This window comes from Hyla sarda, chromosome 5 (genome assembly GCF_029499605.1).
Source record: "Hyla sarda isolate aHylSar1 chromosome 5, aHylSar1.hap1, whole genome shotgun sequence".
Classification (NCBI taxonomy): Eukaryota; Metazoa; Chordata; class Amphibia; order Anura; family Hylidae; genus Hyla; species Hyla sarda.
In genome coordinates, this window is record NC_079193.1 from 206392232 (window position 1) to 206414982 (window position 22751).

General features: G+C 44.6%; 1 protein-coding gene across 7 annotated transcripts in view; it reads left to right on the forward strand.

Annotated features, from left to right (window-relative positions):
- Positions 1–22751, forward strand: part of CDH20 (cadherin 20) — a 507006-nt gene that overhangs the window by 403969 nt on the left and 80286 nt on the right. For all 7 annotated transcript variants that reach the window (XM_056520978.1, XM_056520981.1, XM_056520977.1 and 4 more), the window contains one exon: positions 15533–15893. In XM_056520978.1, coding sequence (XP_056376953.1) covers positions 15666–15893 — 228 coding nt within the window. In that variant the 5' untranslated portion in view covers positions 15533–15665. The remainder of the gene's footprint in view (positions 1–15532; positions 15894–22751) is intronic.

Here is a 22751-nt window from a genome sequence, read left to right on the forward strand (position 1 = left end):
AGCAGACTCTCTCTCAACACAGCAAGTCTGTTAAAACTGCTGTATTCATTTCTTGCCTGTTCCTATGCCTATAGCATTGTTCACCACATGGCAGCATGCTGTAAACACACCTCATCCCTCCCTCAATGTCCCAATAAAGATATGAAACCAGTACAAGTTATAAGTTACATCTTAGGGTGATAGTCTTATTTAAATACAGTTTTCTATGAATGGAGCTTTTCTGTTGTACTATTACTATTGTACTTAATATTTAAATATTATATACAACAATAAAATATGCATGCAAGTACGTTAAGAAAATGTCAGCCATTACAAGAGGTTATTGCTTTTTCCAATCGATCTGTAGCGTATATAAGAATGTTTGATTTATAACCCAACCTGTAACTCTGGTACCTCAATTACCACATAACATGTAGCTCTTCAATGACACTCTGTTCAATTACAGCATAATATTGCCCCAAACTTGTTTTTTATTATTTTTATTTAAAATTCTATGAGTCCTGCTGCTGCAGATCCCAAGCGACACGCATGCATATATAACCACATTAAATCTGACATTGCCTCAAACAGCACTTATTATGGTGATCACATTAGCTCATATCACAAAGAATTACTATTTTGGTGTTTTAATGAGGCTGATTGGAATTTTTAGAATTTTTAATAATTTATTTAAAGAACAAAAATAAAGTACATTTGTAGATTTTGTGCTGTATGCATTACATTTTTTTTGTATTTTTGAAGCATAAATGTGACCTTCTGAGCTATCTTATACCAGACCTCCAGGGATCTGCTAGGTCTGTCTTTTGGCTAGTATTGCCAAATGTCTTCTTATAGAATGTCATCTTATAGCATTTTTTTTACCATTATGGTCTAGAATTAGTTAGCAAGTAATGAGTTAGCAAAAATTAGTTACTGTGTAATGCGTAACTCCCACAGTAAATTCCTGCTCAACCAGTCACTGGCTAAGTCAGGTCCCCGCTGCAGTCAGTGATTGGCCAAGCGGGCAGTTCCTGTGGGTACAATGTGTTACAGAAACCAGGAAAAAGGGCTGAGCCACCGGGACCTAAAGCCTCTGCAGGGAATTAGAGCAAGTAAATGTGTTTTTTTAATTATTATTTTTAAAGCACTCTAACTCCTTTTTTTTCTGGGGCTTTAATACTCCTCAAAAGGGGTACTGCACCCCTAGACATCCTATTCCAGAGGTCCCACTGCTGGGGACCCCCGTGATCTTGGCTGCAGCACCCCAGACATCCGGTGCACAGAGCAAACTACACTTCGTGCCGGATGACTGGAGATGCGGGGCGGAGGCTGGTGACGTCACGATCACGGCCATGCCCCCTCAATGAAAGTCTATGGACTTACATGGAGGGGGCGTGGCCATGATGTCACGAGCCTCTGGCACTGCACCCGACGCTCTAAACGCATGCCGGGTGCAGCAGGGAGATCGCAGGGGTCCTCAGCTGCTATACAATATGTTACATAGTATCTGCAACATTACTGATCTCAGGATGTTATAAATGGACTCTAAAGTTCACTCCCAAGTTGATGATTTTGAAACTTCGGACAGCTTCTGTGGGAAGTGTTGGTGTCATACCACGCAGGAGTATGGTCTCATGGCAGATGACTTTTTCTGGCCTTGAGTACCACTGTCCAGTCAGAAACTGCAATGCAGTAGTATATAGTGTTCAGTACTTTTTGCAGTTCCGGATGAAATGACCTCTTTAGAACATTTGGCGCAGGCCCAGCCAAATCAGCGTTGTAATTACATTATACGATATAAATCTCACTAACAATTTAGAATTTGTACAGCTGGGCTTGTTCTACCAAAACAAACTCTTATGATTCCATCATTTTTTTCTATGTTTCTAAAGTTACTGTGCATCAACAACCTAAAATGGAATAAAGGGACCTGTAAAGTAAACTTGCTCCATCACCATAAAGGAACAATTTCTGAAATCAAACATTGTCTAGAACAGCAAAAGAAACCTTAGCGCAGGCAGCGGTGTTCATGATGACTTTTGTTCCAAATTTTTCTCAGAGATGCCTGCCTGGTAGGAAACAAACAGGTGCACATATGATTAGGAAAGGAGGGGGGCGAACTCAATACCCACAGGCATACAATGAGCAGCATATTACTATGGGAGGAACAATGTGTCCCTTTCAGATCTCTATTAAATGTCTAGGGTTCAGTGCACACAAGAACATGTCTCCAGTGTTTTCGGGGCATTAATACAATAAGTTAATTCACAACATTATTACTCATATTGACTACACAAATTTGCACAACAATAGGTTGTTAGATTCCGTCAGGAAATGTGCTACAACATTTCATAGCATAGCAGTACAACAAAGAACTGGAACAGATGGGGTTGGTGGGTGTTTTAGGACAGCCTGCTACGCTGCCATTGCCCTTCTTACATAAGCTTAAAGTATTGATGGTGATTTGATGAAAACATATATATAGTATACACAGTAATTCATACTACTGCTATATGGATACATCCTGAAGTAAATACACTGCAAATAATAGTTAATTACTGGTGAGAGTACATTTAACTGGAGGGAAAGGGGTTTATCCTACTGCAATGTTATAATACTACATATATGTCCATCAAGTTTTACCAAGCAGGTGAGAGGAAGGGAAGGGTGCGATGTTATTTTGTTCTAAGAACGTATCTAAGCCTGTTTTAAAGCCCTCAGCTGTTTTTGCTGTGACCAGTTCCTCAGGTAGACTGTTCCATAAATTCAGTTTTTGTAGTTAATGGTCATAAAAAAGTTCATATTCTCATGTCAGTGTAAATGTCTCTGCTGTGCAATGGTTCAGCAGCCAGATCATTGCTTTCCATGGTTCAGTACTGCATAGTTCTGGGACTCCTATAGGTCAGTGCTACAATTTGTGAAGTCTTTTATGTTTATTCAAAAAGTGGGTTCAGCTCACAATTAATCACTGACCAAGGGAAAATGGGCAATCACCTATACCCAATGTGTATAATAGAATTTGGAACTGTGAGAAAATATAGCTCAAACCTCAAGTAGAGTGTGATATTGTAATATTAATAATCATGGACCTTGCTTCAAATAAAAAAAAAAATTATTTTTTACTTTTTGTTAAAAAGACATGAAGATTGCATGAATTCCCCTCACAGGGCCCTTGTGGGGGAATGTAATATTAATGCATAAAACATACAAAATAATATAAAAGAAAAATAGAATTAAAATCACACATACTGAATAGTGGAATGTGCTTATTTAGCTAGCCTTCTGATAGTCCGGCAATGATATTTGTGATTCAATCTGTAATATGTGTCAGAATGAGCATATGTCCATATCCAGTCATTGGTTATGTATATGCAGTATATAATATTGTTACCGCTCTGATGTAATACTCCTGTTTTGCCCGTTCTGGTTGCCGTCATCTTGCGCTGTGGTGATAGTGCTTGGCAGAGTTCCGACTGACCGTTGTGCGCTGGTAGGTGCTGTTTGCTGCTGGCTCAGATTGCACTGAACCTAGAGTATGTCGCACGGTATTTTCCAGAGACTGACCGTGATGGCAGATCCTCCTGGCGATGGCGTCTGACGTCAGCCGGGAGATGGTTGTGCAAAACAGCAATAGGTGGATCTCAGGCAATATCAGTGGGGAACCAGGCTGTTGCGGTAAATGGATTTCAGGAACGGAAATTCTGTTAGATGGATAGTGTCACGATCACACCCTATCGGTCCAGCCAAGACGCTAGAGAGAGTGTGATGGTGCAAGGGTTAAAGCCACCAGATCTCTGGGTATCCACTACTAGACCCAACAAGTCACCAAATTAACCCTCAGATAAACGTGTTTCCACCAGAGCTGCCTTCAGAAAGGTGAGCTCATATATTTAGAGATCAAAGACCAGAGCTGATTAATTAAACATTTAATCTGATAAAAGGTATCACAGTGCCATGCATAAAAGTAAACAAATGACATACAGGTATAAGAATATATATAAGACTTTAGCAAGGCAAGTTCGGAAAGCAAAAATGAAGTTCTTACAGCACGATGATATTAGCAGTCCATGAGAGAGAGTGAGGTTCCAGCTGTTCTTAGGATGGTCTTGTCAGCTTGTTCCACAGCATTGAACACCCAACTTTTAGTCTAGCATTGTTTAAATATATCATAACTGCTTTCTTGGGAGGGAACTCCATTCCCCCCTCCCCTCTGATCCCAACAGGGGGTCTTCTCTCTTCCTGGCCCCTTATCTGTTTGATTATATGATGGGACCAGAGTGCATGACTTCAAAGAAGATGTAAACACACAGCCAGACCCCCCAATAAACTGCAATACACAAAAGACACAGGATACACCGTCTGAATGACCCCTCACCCCCCAGGTCTTAGTTTATACATAGATGCAATTATAAAACACATGTATGTTTCCATAATCAGGCCTTGGGCCTGACAGATAGCAATTCTGTTAGATGGATTGCAACAATGATGAATAGCGGTTGGAAGACCACTATAGAAGACCACTATGTTTTCAGTGTGGCTTTTTCCTAAACATGTTTCAGGGTGCTCAGGAAATAAGTATTCGACCCCTTCCTCAGTAGCTATATTGTAAGTAAAAAGTTCATCATATATATATACCGGTACGGTCTTGATTAACAGGTGCTGTGAATATCATCTTTAAAATAAGGCTATGGATCTTAGAAATGGATAAAAGAGTGAACAAAAATCATTGGTAACAGGCATTTTTTCCACACTGGATAGAAATCGCATGGGCAAAATCACACAGAGTACATAGGGCACTTAGTAACAAATGAAACATATATGGACAACATTAGTGCTACAGATTTATGGAAACCAGAAATACACTTAAATGAAATAATAACAATGGCAATAATAGTGAATGTTGCTGAATAATGGAATGAAATGAAAAATTAAAATATAGATCAATAGAGATACAAATAACAATAATGACTTGTCTCACTAGAGAAGTATACATAAGAATAGAAAAAATTAAAAAATATACAATGAGAGTAACATTGAAAGAAGATACAATGAAGGCAACACTATAAAAGGATAGCTTGGAAATCCTGTAGAATAAGTGATGAGATTGAGAATTGTAGATGAATATAATAAAAGATGGAAATAAAAGTGAATAAAAATAAATAGCAAGCGGTAAATAATATTAGAGTATTATAGATATACTGATCGAATATGGAATTATGAAATATTGAAATGAATAAATGCACTTATATAGGAAAATTGAAAGAGAACATTTGGGGAGGATGGAGTCGGCTACAGGTTGTGTTCTCATTATATTAAGGCACATCCATTGGAGCCAAGACCATCCTCTACAGATATCCAAACAATTCAAAACTGGAATTGAGTCCTACTGGTTCTAGTGTCGCAAATTCAAATATTTTTTTACTTTCTGCTCGAGACATTTTTATCATAAAGCTAGAGGTTTGATCCATGGGGCTACAGTGATGCCCAAATTGGGGGCTCTAGTATAAACTATAGGTGGGCAAAATGGTAACATGCAGCCTAGGTCGGACGAGGTACCAATATGTATTTATCCATTTTTCTATTTTATTATGCATGTTATTGAAGGGTATGACTATTTTATTACTGTCTACATCAGTACTACTAGGTTTTTCTTTAGGAACAAAAAAGGATGCCCTATCAGTTTTTTTTATATGGTCGGAGGATTGCTGCAAGAGAAGATCTGGATACTTTTTCTCCTAAAATTGATTTGTCATTTTGACCCCCTGGTACATTGATGAGCCATTGGGGCAAATGGCAGCTATCATAGCTAATATACCGTATATACTCGAGTATAAGCCGAGTTTTTCAGCACGATTTTTCGTGCTGAAAACACCCCCCTCGGCTTATACTCGAGTGAACTCCCCCACCCGCAGTGGTCTTCAACCTGCGGACCTCCAGAGGTTTCAAAACTACAACTCCCAGCAAGCCCGGGCAGCCATCGGCTGTCCGGGCTTGCTGGGAGTTGTAGTTTTGAAACCTCCGGAGGTCCGCAGGTTGAAGACCACTGCGGCCTTCAACATCATCCAGCCCCCTCTCACCCCCTTTAGTTCTGAGTACTCACCTCCGCTCGGCGCTGGTCCGGTCCTGCAGGACTGTCCGGTGAGGAGGTGGTCCGGTGGGATAGTGGTTCCGGGCTGCTATCTTCACCGGGGAGGCCTCTTCTAAGCGCTTCGGGCCCGGCCTCAGAATAGTCACGTTGCCGTGACAACGACGCAGAGGTGCGTCATTTGCGTCATTGTCAAGGCAACGCATCTATTCCGGGCCGGAAGCGCGGAGAAGAGGCGCCCCCGGTGAAGATAGCAGCCCGGAACCACTATCCCACCGGACAACCTCCTCTCCGGACCACCTCCTCACCGGACAGCCCTGCAGGACCGGACCAGCGCCGAGCGGAGGTGAGTACTCAGAACTAAAGGGGGTGAGAGGGGGGCTGGATGATGTTGAAGGCCGCAGTGGTCTTCAACCTGCGGACCTCTGGAGGTTTCAAAACTACAACTCCCAGCAAGCCCGGACAGCCGATGGCTGCCCGGGCTTGCTGGGAGTTGTAGTTTTGAAACCTCTGGAGGTCCGCAGGTTGAAGACCACTGAGGGCGAATGATGAGAAGAGGATGATGAAGGGGGGGTGTGGGGATGATGAAGGGGGGTGGGGATGATGAAGGGGGGGGGGGGATGATTACAAGGGGATGATGAAGGGGGGATGTGTGGGATGATAAGGGGATGATGAAGGGGGGATGTGCGGGATGATAAGGGGATGATGAAGGGGGGATGTGTGGGATGATAAGGGGATGATGAAGGGGGGATGTGCGGGATGATAAGGGGATGATGAAGGGGGGATGTGTGGGATGATGACAAGGGGATGATGAAGGGGGATGTGTGGGATGATAAGGGGATGATGAAGGGGGGATGTGTGGGATGATGACAAGGGGATGATGATGAGGATGTTAATGACGGGTCTGGATGATGACAGGGGGGGATGAGGTATTTCCCACCCTAGGCTTATACTCGAGTCAATAACTTTTCCTGGGATTTTGGGTTGAAATTAGGGGTCTCGGCTTATACTCGGGTCGGCTTATACTCGAGTATATACGGTAGCTATTTCTAGCTGTCGGTTTTTGATACGTGTTGCCGGTTAATCTATCCTGTTTTACCCTTATTTCAATGTCTAAAAAATGTATTGACTGTGCTTATGGTAGATGTGAAGTGAACAAGGTTTGGAATGAATGTGCAGCTCACTTGGGTGAAATGGAATATATATACCCAAGGTTACAGGTGATGCCTTCACCCAAAAAGGCCAAATTAAATAATTATGTGAGAAATTGTAATAAATTACGTACCAGTCCTCAAAGGTATGTATAAAAGTGGGAGAAAAATAGAGATGGAGATAGAAAAGTGGATCCAATGAGGTAAAAATAGATAAGGATTTATTAAGGTACCGTATTTTTCGTCCTATAGGACGCACCGTTGTATAAGACGCACCGAATTTATAGGTGCAAAATCTAAAAAAATAAAGATTTTGAACCCAATAGTGGTCTTCAATCTGCGGACCTCCAGATGTTGCAAAACTACAACTCCCAGCATGCCCGGACAGCCGTTGGCTGTCCGGGAATGCTGGGAATTGTAGTTTTGCAACATCTGGAGGTCTGCAGATTGAAGACCACTGCATAGGAGGTAATACTCACGTGTCCCCGCCGCTCCAGACCAGTCACTGCTGCCCTGGATGTCGCTCCATCGCTGTCGCCGTGTCCCCGATGCTCCGGAACGTCTCTGCTGCCGGCCGGGTATCCTCGCTCTCCGTCACCGCCATCACGCCGTTACGCACGCCGACGCACGTACGCGACGACGTGATGACGAGGAAGGAGAGCGCCGGCCATACAGGGGATCCCTGAACAGAGAAGACACCGAAGAGGCAGGTAAGGTCCCTCCCGGTGTCCTGTAAGCACTAACCCGGCTATTCAGTTGGGCTGTTCGGGACCGCCGCGGTGAAATCGGTCCCGAACAGCCCGACTGAACAGCCGGGTTAGTGTCACTTTCCCTTCAGAAAAGGTCAGCTTCAAAGGTCAGCTTTGATCGCCGTGTCTGAAGGGTTAATACAGGGCATCACCGCGATCGGTGATGTCCTGTATTAGCCGCGGATCCCGGCCGTTGATGGCCGCAGGAACCGCCGCGATAGGGGTGTATTCGCCGTATAAGACGCACCGACTTTTCCCCCCCAGTTTCCCCCCCCCAGTATACGGCGAAAAATATGGTAAATCAAAAATCCTGTAACCCTAGCAGGGCCCGTGCATCGGGCAAAGGAGCTTGTATGGTAACAAAGATGTAGAAAATAAATTATGTATACCAATACAATTGTTAACTGAAAAAGAAGCCAATGCGCTATAGTTTGTGCTAATATTAGAATAAATTCATTGGGGGTATCATGGATAGTTCAGCAGCTGGGTTAATAGTCCAGGAGAGATTAGTTTAAAATGCTGTTCCAGTACATAATAATTCCACTGTGATCCCTATAAGTTAATTCCACAATGATGCCAATGATTATTGTAAAGTTGGTGCACGGCACCACTCACCGCCCGATAGTGTGTAGAGATATAGGACAGTTCGGGCTGGCACGGAGGCGTCCGGTGCTGGATGAAATACCCGTCTGTGCTGGAAGTCTTGATAGTCTGCGGCAGGCACGGAGGTTGCGTCCGGCCTGGTGGGGAAGATGTTTTGCTGAGAAGGTAGCGTGAAGATCACAATAGTTTGAAATGGTGCGGGAGTGGGCCGGCGTCCTTGTGTTAGATACGCTGGATGCGCACAGATGGAGGTGGTCTCTCAATGGAGGGCATACAGCTGTTGCAAATGTGGAATATAGGTTGGTAGCGGATGGCAGATGGATTATTGGTATACGGGCTAGATACGTTTCAAGGCCGCAGGCCTTTTCCACAGTAGCGATGTGTACATGTACCAGAGCTGAGTGTGTGATCATGTACATGGAGCAGAGCTGAAAGTGTGATTATGTATATGCATGACCAAGCACGCACTCAGCTCTGCTGCATACACACAATCCCACACTCAGCTTTGCTGCATACACACAATCACACATTTAGCTTTGATGCATACACACAATCACACACTCAGCTTTGCTGCATGCATACAGTCACACGCTCAGCTCTGCTGCATTTACACAATCACATACTAAGCTCTGCTGCATTTACACAATCACACACTCAGCTCTTCTGCATTTACACAATCACACACTCAGCTCTGCTGCATTTACACAATCACACACTCAGCTCTGCTGCATTTACACAATCACACACTCAGCTCTTCTGCATTTACACAATCACACTTTCAGCTCTGCTGTATACACATGATCACACATATACAATGGGGTAAATTTATTGGTGAAAAGCTATTCACCGATCAGAGCTCATGTCTCCCAGCGGCGGGGATTATGAAATGCGTCCCTCTGATTGGTGAATAGCTATTCACCAATTAGAGCTCCCGCTCCCGGTGGTGGGGGCTCCCGGTGGTGAATTAGCACAGCTGTATACAGGAGCCGATGGGGAGTGCAGTGGAGCCGCATGTGCCGCCGGCTTGTACAGATATTAAATGCGGATCGCAGCGGGTCTCTGGAGAATGACCTGTAGTGATCTGCCCCTCAGCCCCTGGACTATAACTCACATCATGGACAGAGTCTGTCCATGATGGTAGTAGTAGTCCTAATTGTCCCAAAAGAGTCCCACAGCCGGGGGATTTGCAAAAGTAGTTGTAGTACCGCAGTGCTGAGGGACGGCACTTGCACATCCCCAGGCTGCGAGACTCTTTTGGGACAGTAAGGGCTACTACTCCCATCATGGACAGACTCTACCCATGATGGGAGTTATAGTCCAGAGGCTGAGGGGCAGATCGCAGCATTTCATTCTCCAGAGACCCACTGCGATCCACATTTATTAACTGAACAAGCCGGCAGCACATGCTGCTCCACTGCTCTCCTCGCCGACTCCTGTACACAGCTGTCACATTTCATAATCCCCCGCCACCGGGAGAATAGAGCTCTAATTGGTGAATAGCTTTTCACCAATCAGAGCTCCCAGCGGCAAGGATTATGAATTGTGATAGCGTATACCGCATTCCCCGCTGGGAGCCGGCGGGGAGGGCAGTGGAGCTGCATGTGCCGCCGGCTTTTTCATTTAATAAATGCGGATTGCAGCGGGTCTCTAGAGATTGACCCAGTGTGATCTTCCCCTCAGCCCCTGGACTATAACTCCCATTATGGACAGAGTCTGTCCATGATGGGAGTAGTAGTCCTAACTGTCCCAAAATAGTCCCGCAGCCGGGGGATGTGCAAGTGCTGTCCCTCAGTGCTGCAGTACTACAACTACTCCTCTTCGGATAGGGGATAAGTTCATAGCACTACAGATCTCCTTTAATGGGCCCCATATAATTTTGGATAACATATTGAGGATGGACAAGGCATGTCATCAACCCTTTATAAAAAGTGCCCCTCTGAATAAATTAGGGACACATGGATATCATTGTCTATCCTCCCCATGTATATATTCCATATTCTCTTTAATAAAGCTAGGAATTGTCTCTTAAAGATCCCCTTCTTTATCCATATCTTGGAATAATACCAGGAATTGTGCAGTAGGCATTTCATCATTATAATGCACTTCCTGCCCTGTTCCTATTTTAAATACTTTCCTTTTAAAATCGCTCAGTTATACCAGCCAAACATCATACAAACTTTTTTATTTAGCCCCTACTAAAGTTTAAAACTACTTTTAGCCTGAATCACTATATGAGTTTCTATCGCATCGATACTAAGGCCAGTGACGTCATTATTGTACCGCCCCACTGTCGCATCACGGGGAGGGCATGCCTGTATGACGCGCGGCTTCGGCGCACAGATATTATGTCAGACGCAGACTCTCCCGGCACGGAAGTACATTGATCTGAGTACTGTACGGCTCCCCGCCACTGCGGTTTATGCTCTCCGGCCGGTGATACCGTACTCGAAGGCAAGGAATTGTAAGTAGCCGCTAGTCGGCAATGTGTGAACTTTTACAGGACTCTGGATACTGGAAGGGAATCTTATGGGGGATATATATATGTGTTTTTTCCTCCAGGTCACCTGGGAAGCATAAGGATACTGTGAGTAGTGGAACTATTGTTACCGCACCAGTACTTGTCATAAATTTCTTTCAGGTGATATGATACAGTGGGCTCCTTTGTCTTTCTTTTTACAGATCCCTGGTTCATCTTGATTCCTGCCAGTGCTAACAGACACTGTTCTGTAGTTTAATATTGCTCAGTTTTTGTTGTAATTGAGGACTGAACTACTATCATAATAGTTACTAGAACACAATGGCATAACTGGTGCTATAAATTTATTTAATAAAACAACACAGTGCTTTTGGCTGTGTCTGTGAACTGGATAGTTCATGATTGTAACACTCACGGTAGTAATGGATCCGCTGTACCTGCGTGGAAGATGAGGTGGGCCGTGAGTCAACCATGTGGAAAATCAAACTGTCCGATACCTGTTTCCACTAAGGATATCTATCCATTTTAGGATAACTCAGTAGGTTTACTTTTAGTTCTATGTGATTCCACAGATAACACACCATAATCACAAACTCAGCTCTCACATGTAGGGCACATCACTGGGACTTTTTTCATGAAAGAAAAAATATATATAACTTTTTTTTAAATATTATTATAATCTTTTTTTTTTTTGCACATTTTATATTGTATAGAACAGTTTGGGTTATGGTACAAGTAAAAAAAAATTTTTATCAAATATAAGCAAGCTGCGGTTTGAGGGTTATACATAGATCTTGAATATGAGATTGGAGGGGAAGGCATAAATGCAGGCACTGAAGGAACAATGTGAACTGTGGGTAGACAGGTCAATGTATGAAGAATACTCAGCATGTGGGTGGGAACACAGTAGTTGAACTGGACAAGATGTCACTAAGAGATGGAATCCACAACACAAAGCACTCAATGTCCCATGGCAGTCCTGTGCAAGCAACTGGATTATCCATTTAATCTGGGAAAAAAGGCAGCATGTAAGAGGTCGCTGTTTTATGCAGTCTATTCAAAGCAAAATACTGCGCAAAACATGTCACCCCCAACACTGCTGCAATTGTATTGATAGACCTCAGCATAATCAGCTTCTAGGATGAAAGTGCATGCATATCTATATTCTGGATAGAAATATTTTCTATATAATTGTATACCATGGAAAACATAAAAGCTGAGAACATAAGACTTCATTGTATATAATTGTCATCATTAATACGCATAGGAATCTGCTTACAGTGTATGTACGGAACCTATCTAGCAAAGATATAAATATACATTGTATTCTGTAATAGAAAAGATCCAGTCTTTATCTGTTTGTATCATGTCTTTGAAGACAAGATTCCTATTGATAATATACAATTGACATCAAATCACTGGTCATATAAAAGACAATCCTTAAAGGGGTACTCCAGTGGAAAATGTATTATTTTTTTTTAAATCAACTGGTGCCAGAAAGTTAAACAGATTTGTAAATCACTTCTATTAAAAAGTCTTAATCCTTCCAGTACTTTTTTAGGGGCTGTATTCTAAAGAGAAATCCAAAAAAGAAATGCATTTCCTCTGATGTCATGACCACAGTGCTCTCTGTAGACCTCTGCTGTCCATTTGAGGAACTGTCCAGAGTAGTAGAAAATCCCCATAGCAAACATATGCTGCTCTGGACAGTTGCTAAAATGGACAGCAGAGGTCAGCAGAGAGCACTGTGGTCATGACATCAGAGGAAAAGTATTTCTTTTCTGGATTTCTCTTTAGTATACAGCCCCTAAAAAGTACTGGAAGGATTAAGATTGTTTAATAGAAGTGATTTACAAATCTGTTTAACTTTCTGGCACCAGTTGATAAAAAAAAAAAAAAAAAGTTTTCCATGGGAGTACCCCTTTAATATGAACTTATATGAAAAGTCTGATGGGAAGAATAATAAGTATGGAGAGTGAATGCAGTTATATTGTGTAGCCCAGTCAAATGCGTTGATGTCAGGCTGGAAACAGACCCAGTGTTTTTGTAAAAAAAAAAGAAAAAGGGGGGAAAAAGCCCCAAAAAGCAAAGCATGGTAGTTTTAAGAGTCAAAAATACTGCAGACAGATAAAATAAGAGACACCATACCCATATGGCATTGTTTTCTTTTTAGTGTTGATTTTAGGCTCAGTAGCAATTTTTCAAAATTGCAGCATGCTCTGGGTATGTTTTGTTGTTGTTTTTTTAAGATATTGTGGCTTTTTTTTCCTACCATAGACTTCTATAGGTAGAAAGAAAAGACAGCAAAACACCACGAGGAAGATTTATTAAAGGAGTACTCCGTTGCCCCAGCATTCAGAACATTTTGTTCCGAACACTTGGATCAGGCAGCGGGAATTGTGACGTCACTGCCACAACCCCTCAATGCAAGTCTAGGGGAGGGGACATGGCAGCCGCCACGCCCCCTCCCATAGACTTGTATTGAAGAAGCATGGTGTGACGTCACGTGACAGTGACTTCACGACCCCCGCTGCCCACTCCAAGCATTCTAAACGAATGTCAGATACTGCACAGAGATGGATAGGGCATAAGATGTCTAGGGACGGGGTACCACTTTAAAACCTGTCAAAAGGAAAAGTTGCTAAGTTGCCTATAGCAACCAATCAGATTGCTTCTTTCATTTTTGAAAAGGCCTCTGAAAAATGAAAGAAGTGATATGATTAGTTGCTATGGGCAACTCAGCAACTTTTCCTTTGGGACAGGTTTTGAAAAATACATGTGTGCATGTATTGGTTGGTGTGTTTCTAAAGTTTTTCCCAAGCCATCCAGTACTTATGAGCTGCTGTATGCTTCAGACTGCGGCCACCTTGGTCTGTGTCAGGAACTCTCAAGAGCTGGAGCAAATCCCCATAGCAAACCTCTCCTGCTTTGGACAGTTCCTGACATAGACAAAGGTGTCAGCAGAGAGCAGACAGAAAAGAAATTCAAAAAGAAAAGAATTTCCTCTGGAGTACTGTAAGTCTTAAGATTTTGAAATAGAAGTCATTTACAAATCTGTGGAACTTTCTGACAGCAATTGATGTGAAAACGTTTTTTTTTCCCCTCCGGAGTACCCCTTTAAAGGACCTGCTGCTAATGTCCTGGTACCAGACACTACAGGAAACTTTCAGAGGCCACAATGGGTTTGAGTTGTTTTGACGGCCCAAAGGGCATCTCCCAAATATTGGGCAAATGGTTTTAATGTTACCGCTGATCAGTGTATGCATGACTGCGTTCCGGAGCCCAAGCCTTAATATTATTTTCTGTTGTTTATAACTTGTGCAGTACAGCTGTGTGGAATTCTTAAGAAGTGGGAAGAACAATGAAATAGTATGCATTATGACTTTCTTGGAGACATGCAGCTGTTCAGTTGCTACCAATAAATTAAAGTAAAAAAAAAGTAGTAAAATGTATTGTCACTAAGTTGCCAAATCATAAATAAACATTGCTATAATTGCTCGTGTGAGCCAGATGGAGAGAGGAGAAGAGAGAAAGCAGAGGGAGAAAGATACTTAAGGGCCTTTAAACTGAGCAGCTCAATGTTAATGCCATAAAAGATGTTCTGAGTGTTTTGACAGAGTAGCTTGAGCGCGATGCCACCTCATTAAGTCCCACAAAACTGTGAAAGGAAAAGTTTCCCTGCTCAATAGCCCCGAGTGAGGTCACCAGCTAATCCAGCTTCATGACAACAAAAGACCCTTGACTGATGAGAGAGCTTCCTGCATGGAGGTCGACATTCCTTTACCTAAACCAGGCTTTCAGACTGAAGAAAGAAAATCTGTTTGTCTGCCGAGCATAATATCCTCCAATGGCATGTGACTGTCAAGCCCCCAATCTCCCCCAAATAATGATTAACTGACCATTCTAATCTGGGCTGTGTCCCTGCATTATCCGGACTGATATGCGTCTCTGGAAAACTGCAATCCAAGTGACACTGAATGCCACAGAATGCGTAAAATAATAATTAAGGTCAGCAATGATACAGATTTGCCATAAAAATAAGTGCTTTACGCTTTGTGTCTCAACAAAATATATATTTAGAGAAAAAAAAAAAGCAGCTGTCCTTGGAAATTGCTTAGTAGGTATTCTATTTTCTGGAAGCAAATGCTTATATTCAGCAGTTTCAAAGGGCTTCTCAGATCATAAATACTGTATTTCTGAGACCATGCTGTTAACTCCAGCAAATCAATAATACAGTGGAACCCTGTCGTAATCAAAGTAACCAAAGTGAAGTAATCCTCCCCACTAACTACAACCCCCAGTGTGCTTGCATCCAAAGGCACTTTGTTGTATGTAGGAAGATAACAGGCCTCTTTGTTCCTAAACATACTGTTCATATTTTATTATCATGCTACCCATGCGAAAGACTCACCATTTTGTAACAGAAAATATCATTATTTCCGCTGAATATAACATTTGACTTTATGGTTCTTTTTTTTTTCCTTTTCAGCTTTCTAGGTATCCGCTGTTAGGACTGCCATCAAAGACAAAAGATCAAACACCTTTTTACTACTATATTGATTTGACATCGACTTGTACTGCCATACTTTCATTAATTAAAACTAAAAAGAGATCACAGGAGAATGCGACATTTGAGGAATTATGCCGGACGAGGCGTCTACATTTACTACATGATGTTATTGGAATTGACAAATGGAGTGTTGGGCTCTTCCAGTCAGCTCGTCGGAGAATTAGATGATAAATCCCAGAACCAAGGGTTGCAGCACAATCGGCTGAAGAGAAGCTGGGTATGGAACCAGTTCTTTGTTCTGGAGGAATACACAGGAACAGAACCTCTCTATGTTGGAAAGGTAAGACGCTCAAAGTAGTATAAAACATACATAAAAAAATGCATTTCCTCACTTAGTCAGACAATGGCCCTGTACAGACTTAATTTATGGCACCAGAACATGGAATTGGTGTCACCTTGAGATATCTGGAGAGTATTCCAGCTGCTTAACGTCCATTGAAATGAATACAAATCTTGCATTAACTAGGCAGCTCCCCATTTTAAGGTGCCAAACACATCAAATGTTCCAGTAATGTGACAACCTATTACAGTTTTACAGCTATTCCAGTAGTGAATGATGATAATCCCATGTTTGAATACATTCCTTAATTAATCCAGTTTTTTTGTCCTTCTACAATTCCATACAGTGCAGCACAGTATCAAGCACTGTTCTTCTTCTGCATAGCATACAGCATTGTTCTTAGTTTTGAATGTAACAGGGTTTTTTTGAAATCTTAAATGGGTTATTCAAGATTAGAAAAACAGTGCTAGTTCTTCTAAAAACAGCACCACACCTGTCCTCAGGTTGTATGTGATATTGCAGCTCAGTTCCCTTATCCTGTTAAAGAAGCAGGGAGTATGGTTATGCCCTTGCATCCTGGTACTTAAAGGGGTACTCCGCCCCTAGACATCTTATCCTCTATTCCAAGGATAGGGGATAAGATGTCAGATCGCTGGGGTCCCGCTGCTGGGGACCCCTGGGATCGCTGCTGCGGCACTGTGTTATCATTACTGCACAGAGCGAGTTCGCTCTGCACGTAATGACGGGCAATACAGGGGCCGGAGCATCGTTACGTCACGGCTCCGCCCCTCGTGATGTCATGGCCCGCCCCCTCAATATAAGTCGATGGGAGGGGGCTTGTCGTCACGCCCCCGCCATAGACTTGCATTAAGGGGGCGGGCCATGGCGTCACGCTGTTCTGTCCCCTGTATCGCCCGTCATTACGCACAGAGCGAGTTCGCTCTGTGCGTAATGACGGGCGATACAGGGGACAGAACAGCGTGACGTCATGGCTCTGCCCCTCGTGACATCATGGCCCGCCCCCTTAATGCAAGTAATGCAGTAATGATAGTGCGGTGCCGCAGTGGCGATCCCGAGGGTCCCCAGCAGCGGGACCCTGGCGATCTGACATATAGGGATAAGATGTTTAGGGGCAGAGTACCCCTTTAAGGATGCAGAGCGTACCTGTACACCCTGGTCCCATTACCAGGGTTTGAAGCCAGCTATCAGCAGCCTGGACCCAGGGTTAATGCCAGTCATCACTAATCAGGCATTAACCCTTTAGACGCTGCAATCAAAGATGATCACAGCATCTGAAATGTTAAGACGATCCCGGCAGCTCAGCAGGAGGGCCCCTGCCTGCCTCATCGCCATCCGATCAGTGCTCTCATGTCCCCAGCCAGCGATGGCAGCCTGGAGCAGCAGAGCACCGATTATACTGATCAATGCTGAGCCAAAGCTTAGCATTGAACAGCATATGCAATCAAAAGATTGTATGGTATAGCCTCCCTATGGAGACTAAAAAAAAAAATTTAATAAATGTGAATAAGCCCCTCCTTAATAAAAGTTTGAATCACCGCCATTTTCAAATTTAAAAAAAAAGTGTAAACAAAAATAAACATAAACATTTGTGCTGTCGCTGCGTGGATAAATGTCCGAACTGTTAAAATATAAGTTGAGTTAAATCGTAAAATTGCACACGTAAAAACACTAATTTCCAAAATTGTGCATTATTGGTCAAAAACTAAGTCCCATCAAAACAAAAATGCTACCGATAAAAACTACAGATCACGGAGCAAAAAATTAGCCCTCACATAGCCTAGTAGATGGAAAAATAAAAAGGTTATAGGGGTCAGTCAGAAGATGACAATTTTAATCACATAAATTTTGGTGCATGTAGTTATAATTTTTTTTTAGTAGTTAAATAAAGTAAAACCTTCATAAATGCGGTATCTTTGTAAACGTATGGACCTACAGAATAAACCTAAGGCCTGGGTTCTCAACCTGTGGTACGCGTACCCCAAGGGGTACGCCACGGGTTGAGCGGGGGTACGCGAAAGCGCTGTCAAATATCGGCCATGCATTGGCCAGTATTTGACAGCGCACACTTTTCTTTAGCCGCGGCAGCTCACTGTACAGTAGCGCGGCCGCGGCTACTGTGAGTGAGCTGCCTGGATGCCGGGGAGACATGTGACCTCCCCTTAAGTTGCGCGGAGTTGCCGCACAACGCAGGAGGACGTCATACGTCAGTGCGGTCTCGCCGAACGGGTCGCACTGCATCAAGCGGCAGCGAACAGGGTCCCGCCAGGTAAAAAGAAAGTTAACAACTGTGTGGGCCAGAGGGGGGAAGTGTATTGGACGGGGGGAAGTGTATTGGACGAGGGGGGAGGTGTATTGGAGGTGGGGGGAAGTGTATTGGACGGGGGGGGGAAGTGTATTGGACGAGGGGGAAGTGTATTGGACGAGGGGGGAAGTGTATTGGATGAGGTGGGGGGGAGTGTTTTGGACGAGGTGAGGGGAAGTGTATTGGAGGTGGGGGGGAAGTGTATTGGAGGGGGGAGAAGTGTATTGGACGAGGTGGGGGGGAAGTGTATTGGGGGGGAAGTGTATTGGGGGGTGTATTGGGGGGGAGGTGTATTGGGGGAGGTGTATTGGGGGAGGTGTATTGGAGGGGTGGTAAGTGTATTGGAGGGGGGGTAAGTGTATTGCAGGGGGGGTAAGTGTATTGGAGGGGGGGCGGTAAGTGTATTGGAGGGAAGGGTAGGTGTATTGGAGGGGGGGTAGGCGTATTGGAGGGGGGGTAGGTGTATTGGAGGGGGGGAGGTGTATTGGAGGGGGGGAGGTGTATTGGACGGGGGGGAAGTGCATTGGAGGGGGGGAAGTGTATTGGACTAGGTGGGGGGGAAGTGTATTGGACGAGGTGGGGGTGGAAGTGTATTGGACGAGGTGGGGGGGGAAGTGTATTGGACGAGCGGAGGGAAGTGTATTGGACGAGGTCGGGGGAAGTGTTTTGGACGAGGTGGGGGGGAAGTGCATTGGACGGGGGGGAAGTGCATTGGACACGGGGGAAGTGTATTGGACGGGGGGGAAGTGTATTGGACGAGGTGGGGGGAGGAAGTATATTGGACGAGGTGGGGGGAAGTGTATTGGACCGGGGGGAAGTGTATTGGACGAGGTGGGGGTGAAGTGTTTTGGACGAGGTGGGGGGGAAGTGTTTTGGACGAGGTGGGGGGGGAAGTGTATTGTACGGAGCACAATGCATTAAGATGGAGGGGGAGAGGGATAATGGGGGTGGGGTAGGCGTATTGGAGGGGGGGTAGGTGTATTGGAGGGGGGGAGGTGTATTGGAGGGGGGAGGTGTATTGGACGGGGGGAAGTGCATTGGAGGGGGGGAAGTGTATTGGACTAGGTGGGGGGGAAGTGTATTGAACGAGGTGGGGGTGGAAGTGTATTGGACGAGGCGGGGGGAAAGTGTATTGGACCGGGGGGAAGTGTATTGGACGAGGTGGGGGTGAAGTGTTTTGGACGAGGTGGGGGGGAAGTGTTTTGGACGAGGTGGGGGGGGAAGTGTATTGGATGGAGCACAATGCATTAAGATGGAGGGGGAGAGGGATAATGGAGGGGGGGTAGGCGTATTGGAGGGGGGGTAGGTGTATTGGAGGGGGGAGGTGTATTGGAGAGGGGGAGGTGTATTGGACGGGGGGGAAGTGCATTGGAGGGGGGGAAGTGTATTGGACTAGGTGGGGGGGAAGTGTATTGGACGAGGTGGGGGTGGAAGTGTATTGGATGAGGTGGGGGGGGAAGTGTATTGGACGAGCGGAGGGAAGTGTATTGGACGAGGTCGGGGGAAGTGTTTTGGACGAGGTGGGGGGGAAGTGCATTGGACGGGGGGGAAGTGCATTGGACGGGGGGGAAGTGTATTGGACGGGGGGGAAGTGTATTGGACGAGGTGGGGGGAGGAAGTATATTGGACGAGGTGGGGGGAAAGTGTATTGGACCGGGGGGAAGTGTATTGGACGAGGTGGGGGTGAAGTGTTTTGGACGAGGTGGGGGGGAAGTGTTTTGGACGAGGTGGGGGGGGAAGTGTATTGGACGGAGCACAATGCATTAAGATGGAGGGGGAGAGGGATAATGGGGGTGGGGGAAGTAATAAAGCACAAGGCATTACATTTTAATGCCTTGTGCTTTATTTCTCCCTCATCCCCCCTCCGCCATTATCCCTCTCCCCCTCCCATTTTTTAATAGAAGTAATTTACAAATCTGTTTAACTTCCTGGCACCAGGTGATTTATAAAAAAAAAAAAAAAAGTTTTCCACCGGTGTACCCCTTTTTCACCTTAAGGACTGAGCCCTTTTTCGCAATTCTGACCACCGTCGCTTTACGAATTAATAACACGAAAACGCTTTTACCAAATATTCTGATATTGTTTTTTCGTGACATATTCTACATTATTTTGGTGGTAAATTTTCGGCGTTACTTGCATCCTTTTTTGGTGAAGAATCCCAAAATTTCATGAAAATTTTGCATTTTTCTAAGAGGGCTTCAAAGTAGAGCAGCAATTTTCAAAAATGTCATGAAAATTGCTAAATCTGAAGGGACAGATGTTACAGAACTACAACTCCTAGCAAGCCTGGGCAGTCCAGGCATGCTGAGAGTTGTAGTTTGGCAACATCTGGAGGGCTACCATTTGGGCACCACTGTAGCAGTGGTCTCCAAACCGTGACCCTCCAGATGTTGCAAAACTACAACTCCCAGCATGCCCAGACAGCCTTTGGCTGTCTGGGCATGCTGGGAGTTGCAGTTTGGCCTTCTAATGGTTGCCACAGTAAAGATCGTCTTACTTTCACTTTCAATTATCCCCCCCCCCCCCCCACCGTCGCTTCCCTACCTGAGCCAGGATCCAACAGTCTCCAGCGAAGATCGGGGGGTCCCCAGGCATCTTCTTTGCAGGTACCCAGCCTCCATCTTCTGTCCATGCTCCCAGGGGTGGGCAGAACTGGGGGTGGCCCAGGGGTGGGCAGAACTGGGGGTTGCCGTGGCAACCCACTATCCTGCTCTGCCATTGGTTAGAATCAGTTCTGACCAATGGCAGGGGATAGGAGGAGATCACAGCACTGCGACCTCACTCCTAGCCCTCAGGATGATCGGGGCAGTCCCTGACAGCTCCGATCATCCCTATTTTCTGGGTGATCGCGGTCACCAGAGACCCGATCAGCCCGGAATAGCAGAAAATCACATGTCTGAATTGACATGCGATTTTCTACAATCGTCGACATGGGGGGGGTGTCTCAGGACCCCCCTGGGGGATGTGACGGGGTGCCTGCTGAATGATTTCAGCATGCATCCTGGTCTGGTCCCCAACCGGCTAGCGGCGGGGACTGGAATTCCCACGGGCGTATGCATACGCCCCACGTCCTTAAGGACTCGGGATGCAGGGAATATGCACACGCCCGGCGTCCTGAACAGGTTAATGGGTAAAAGCGAATGGGGCCAAGATATAGTTTCACACACAACCTAAGGACAGGTGTGGTGCTGTTTTTAAAAGAAATAAGTTTTTCTGTTCCTGGATAACCTCTTTAATTTCCCCCCCATCAGCTAAACATAGTCTCCTGGATGTCACCCAGCATCTGTTATCGGTGCAGAAGACCAAGATTTTGTATGCATCTTTGTGCACTACTAAAGTACGGCTCAGTTTAGCCTGACTTACATCATCAACTAACCAAGAAGTATGAACTATGCATTTGGAACTGATGCATTAGCAATGTACACCAAGCCACAGCTACCTTTTAAATGAATATCACATTTGTGCTTTAAAGACATGGTATGAAATTTGGAAAAAGGTGTCTGCCTGTTCCAGAAATCATGCCACTGTAGCTAATGGTATTGCAGCTCAGTCCATCTGGCAGGAGTAGTGAATATGCATGTTAGCTTTGGTTTGGTTAAACTAAGGAGCAAAGTCCAAGGGGCCCCCGGTCTTAACCCTTTCACCACTGTACAAGGATTTGAACGTCGCTACAGGGAACCCTTATTCACCTCCAAGTAGTCCCTGATAAATATGCTGAGGTAAACAAGAGTGGTATCATAAAATTAGACAGAAGGCAGGAAGAGGTTGGGGCAGGAAGAGTTTGATCAAAAGAGGACATAAACAGAAGGTTGGGGTAGTTCAGTCAGCATGGGTTAAAGGAAGAAGGTCAGGCAAGTAAAGAGAATGGTCAGGAGACGAGCCAGGTCAGAACAAAATCAGAACAGAAATAAACCTTAGCAGCTCTCAGGGGCTATGTTACCTTTTGGTTTGGGCAAAGACCACTGCAGGAAAATTCCTTTAAAAGAAAACTGTCAGCCTGTTCACCAACACTAAACCCAATACACTGGGTGAACATGAGTCCAACGAGGGGTCACTTACTTAAATATGTCCAGTATGTCCTGAGATATGTCCCCCAGAAGATACTAAATTCAATGAATCGTTCACAGGGGGCGAGGCTTAATCCACTCAATTAACTTATTCATTTTCTGTGACTCCACTTAACTAGGATGTGGAGTCACAGACAATAGATATGTAAATTGAGTCAGTGAGGTCCCACCCCCTGCGCACAATTGACTGAATTTAGCACCTTCACAGCATCTATTACAAATAGGAGTTTTATATTCCATGTAAGGAGCTGTTTTTCTAATGTATCTTATGCATGGCAATTCCTACATATCATGACGCTATTAAAGTGCCCTCTCCCCATATGTAGAAGGTATGTAGCAGTGCCTGGCTAGTATATGCCAGGACCTAATTACTACCTCGATCATTTCAGACTAGTGAAATGTCAGTGTAGTTCCTCTGATAATAATAAAGATGTTTCCATCAGAGAAGGATTAATTTGTTAGTTTACT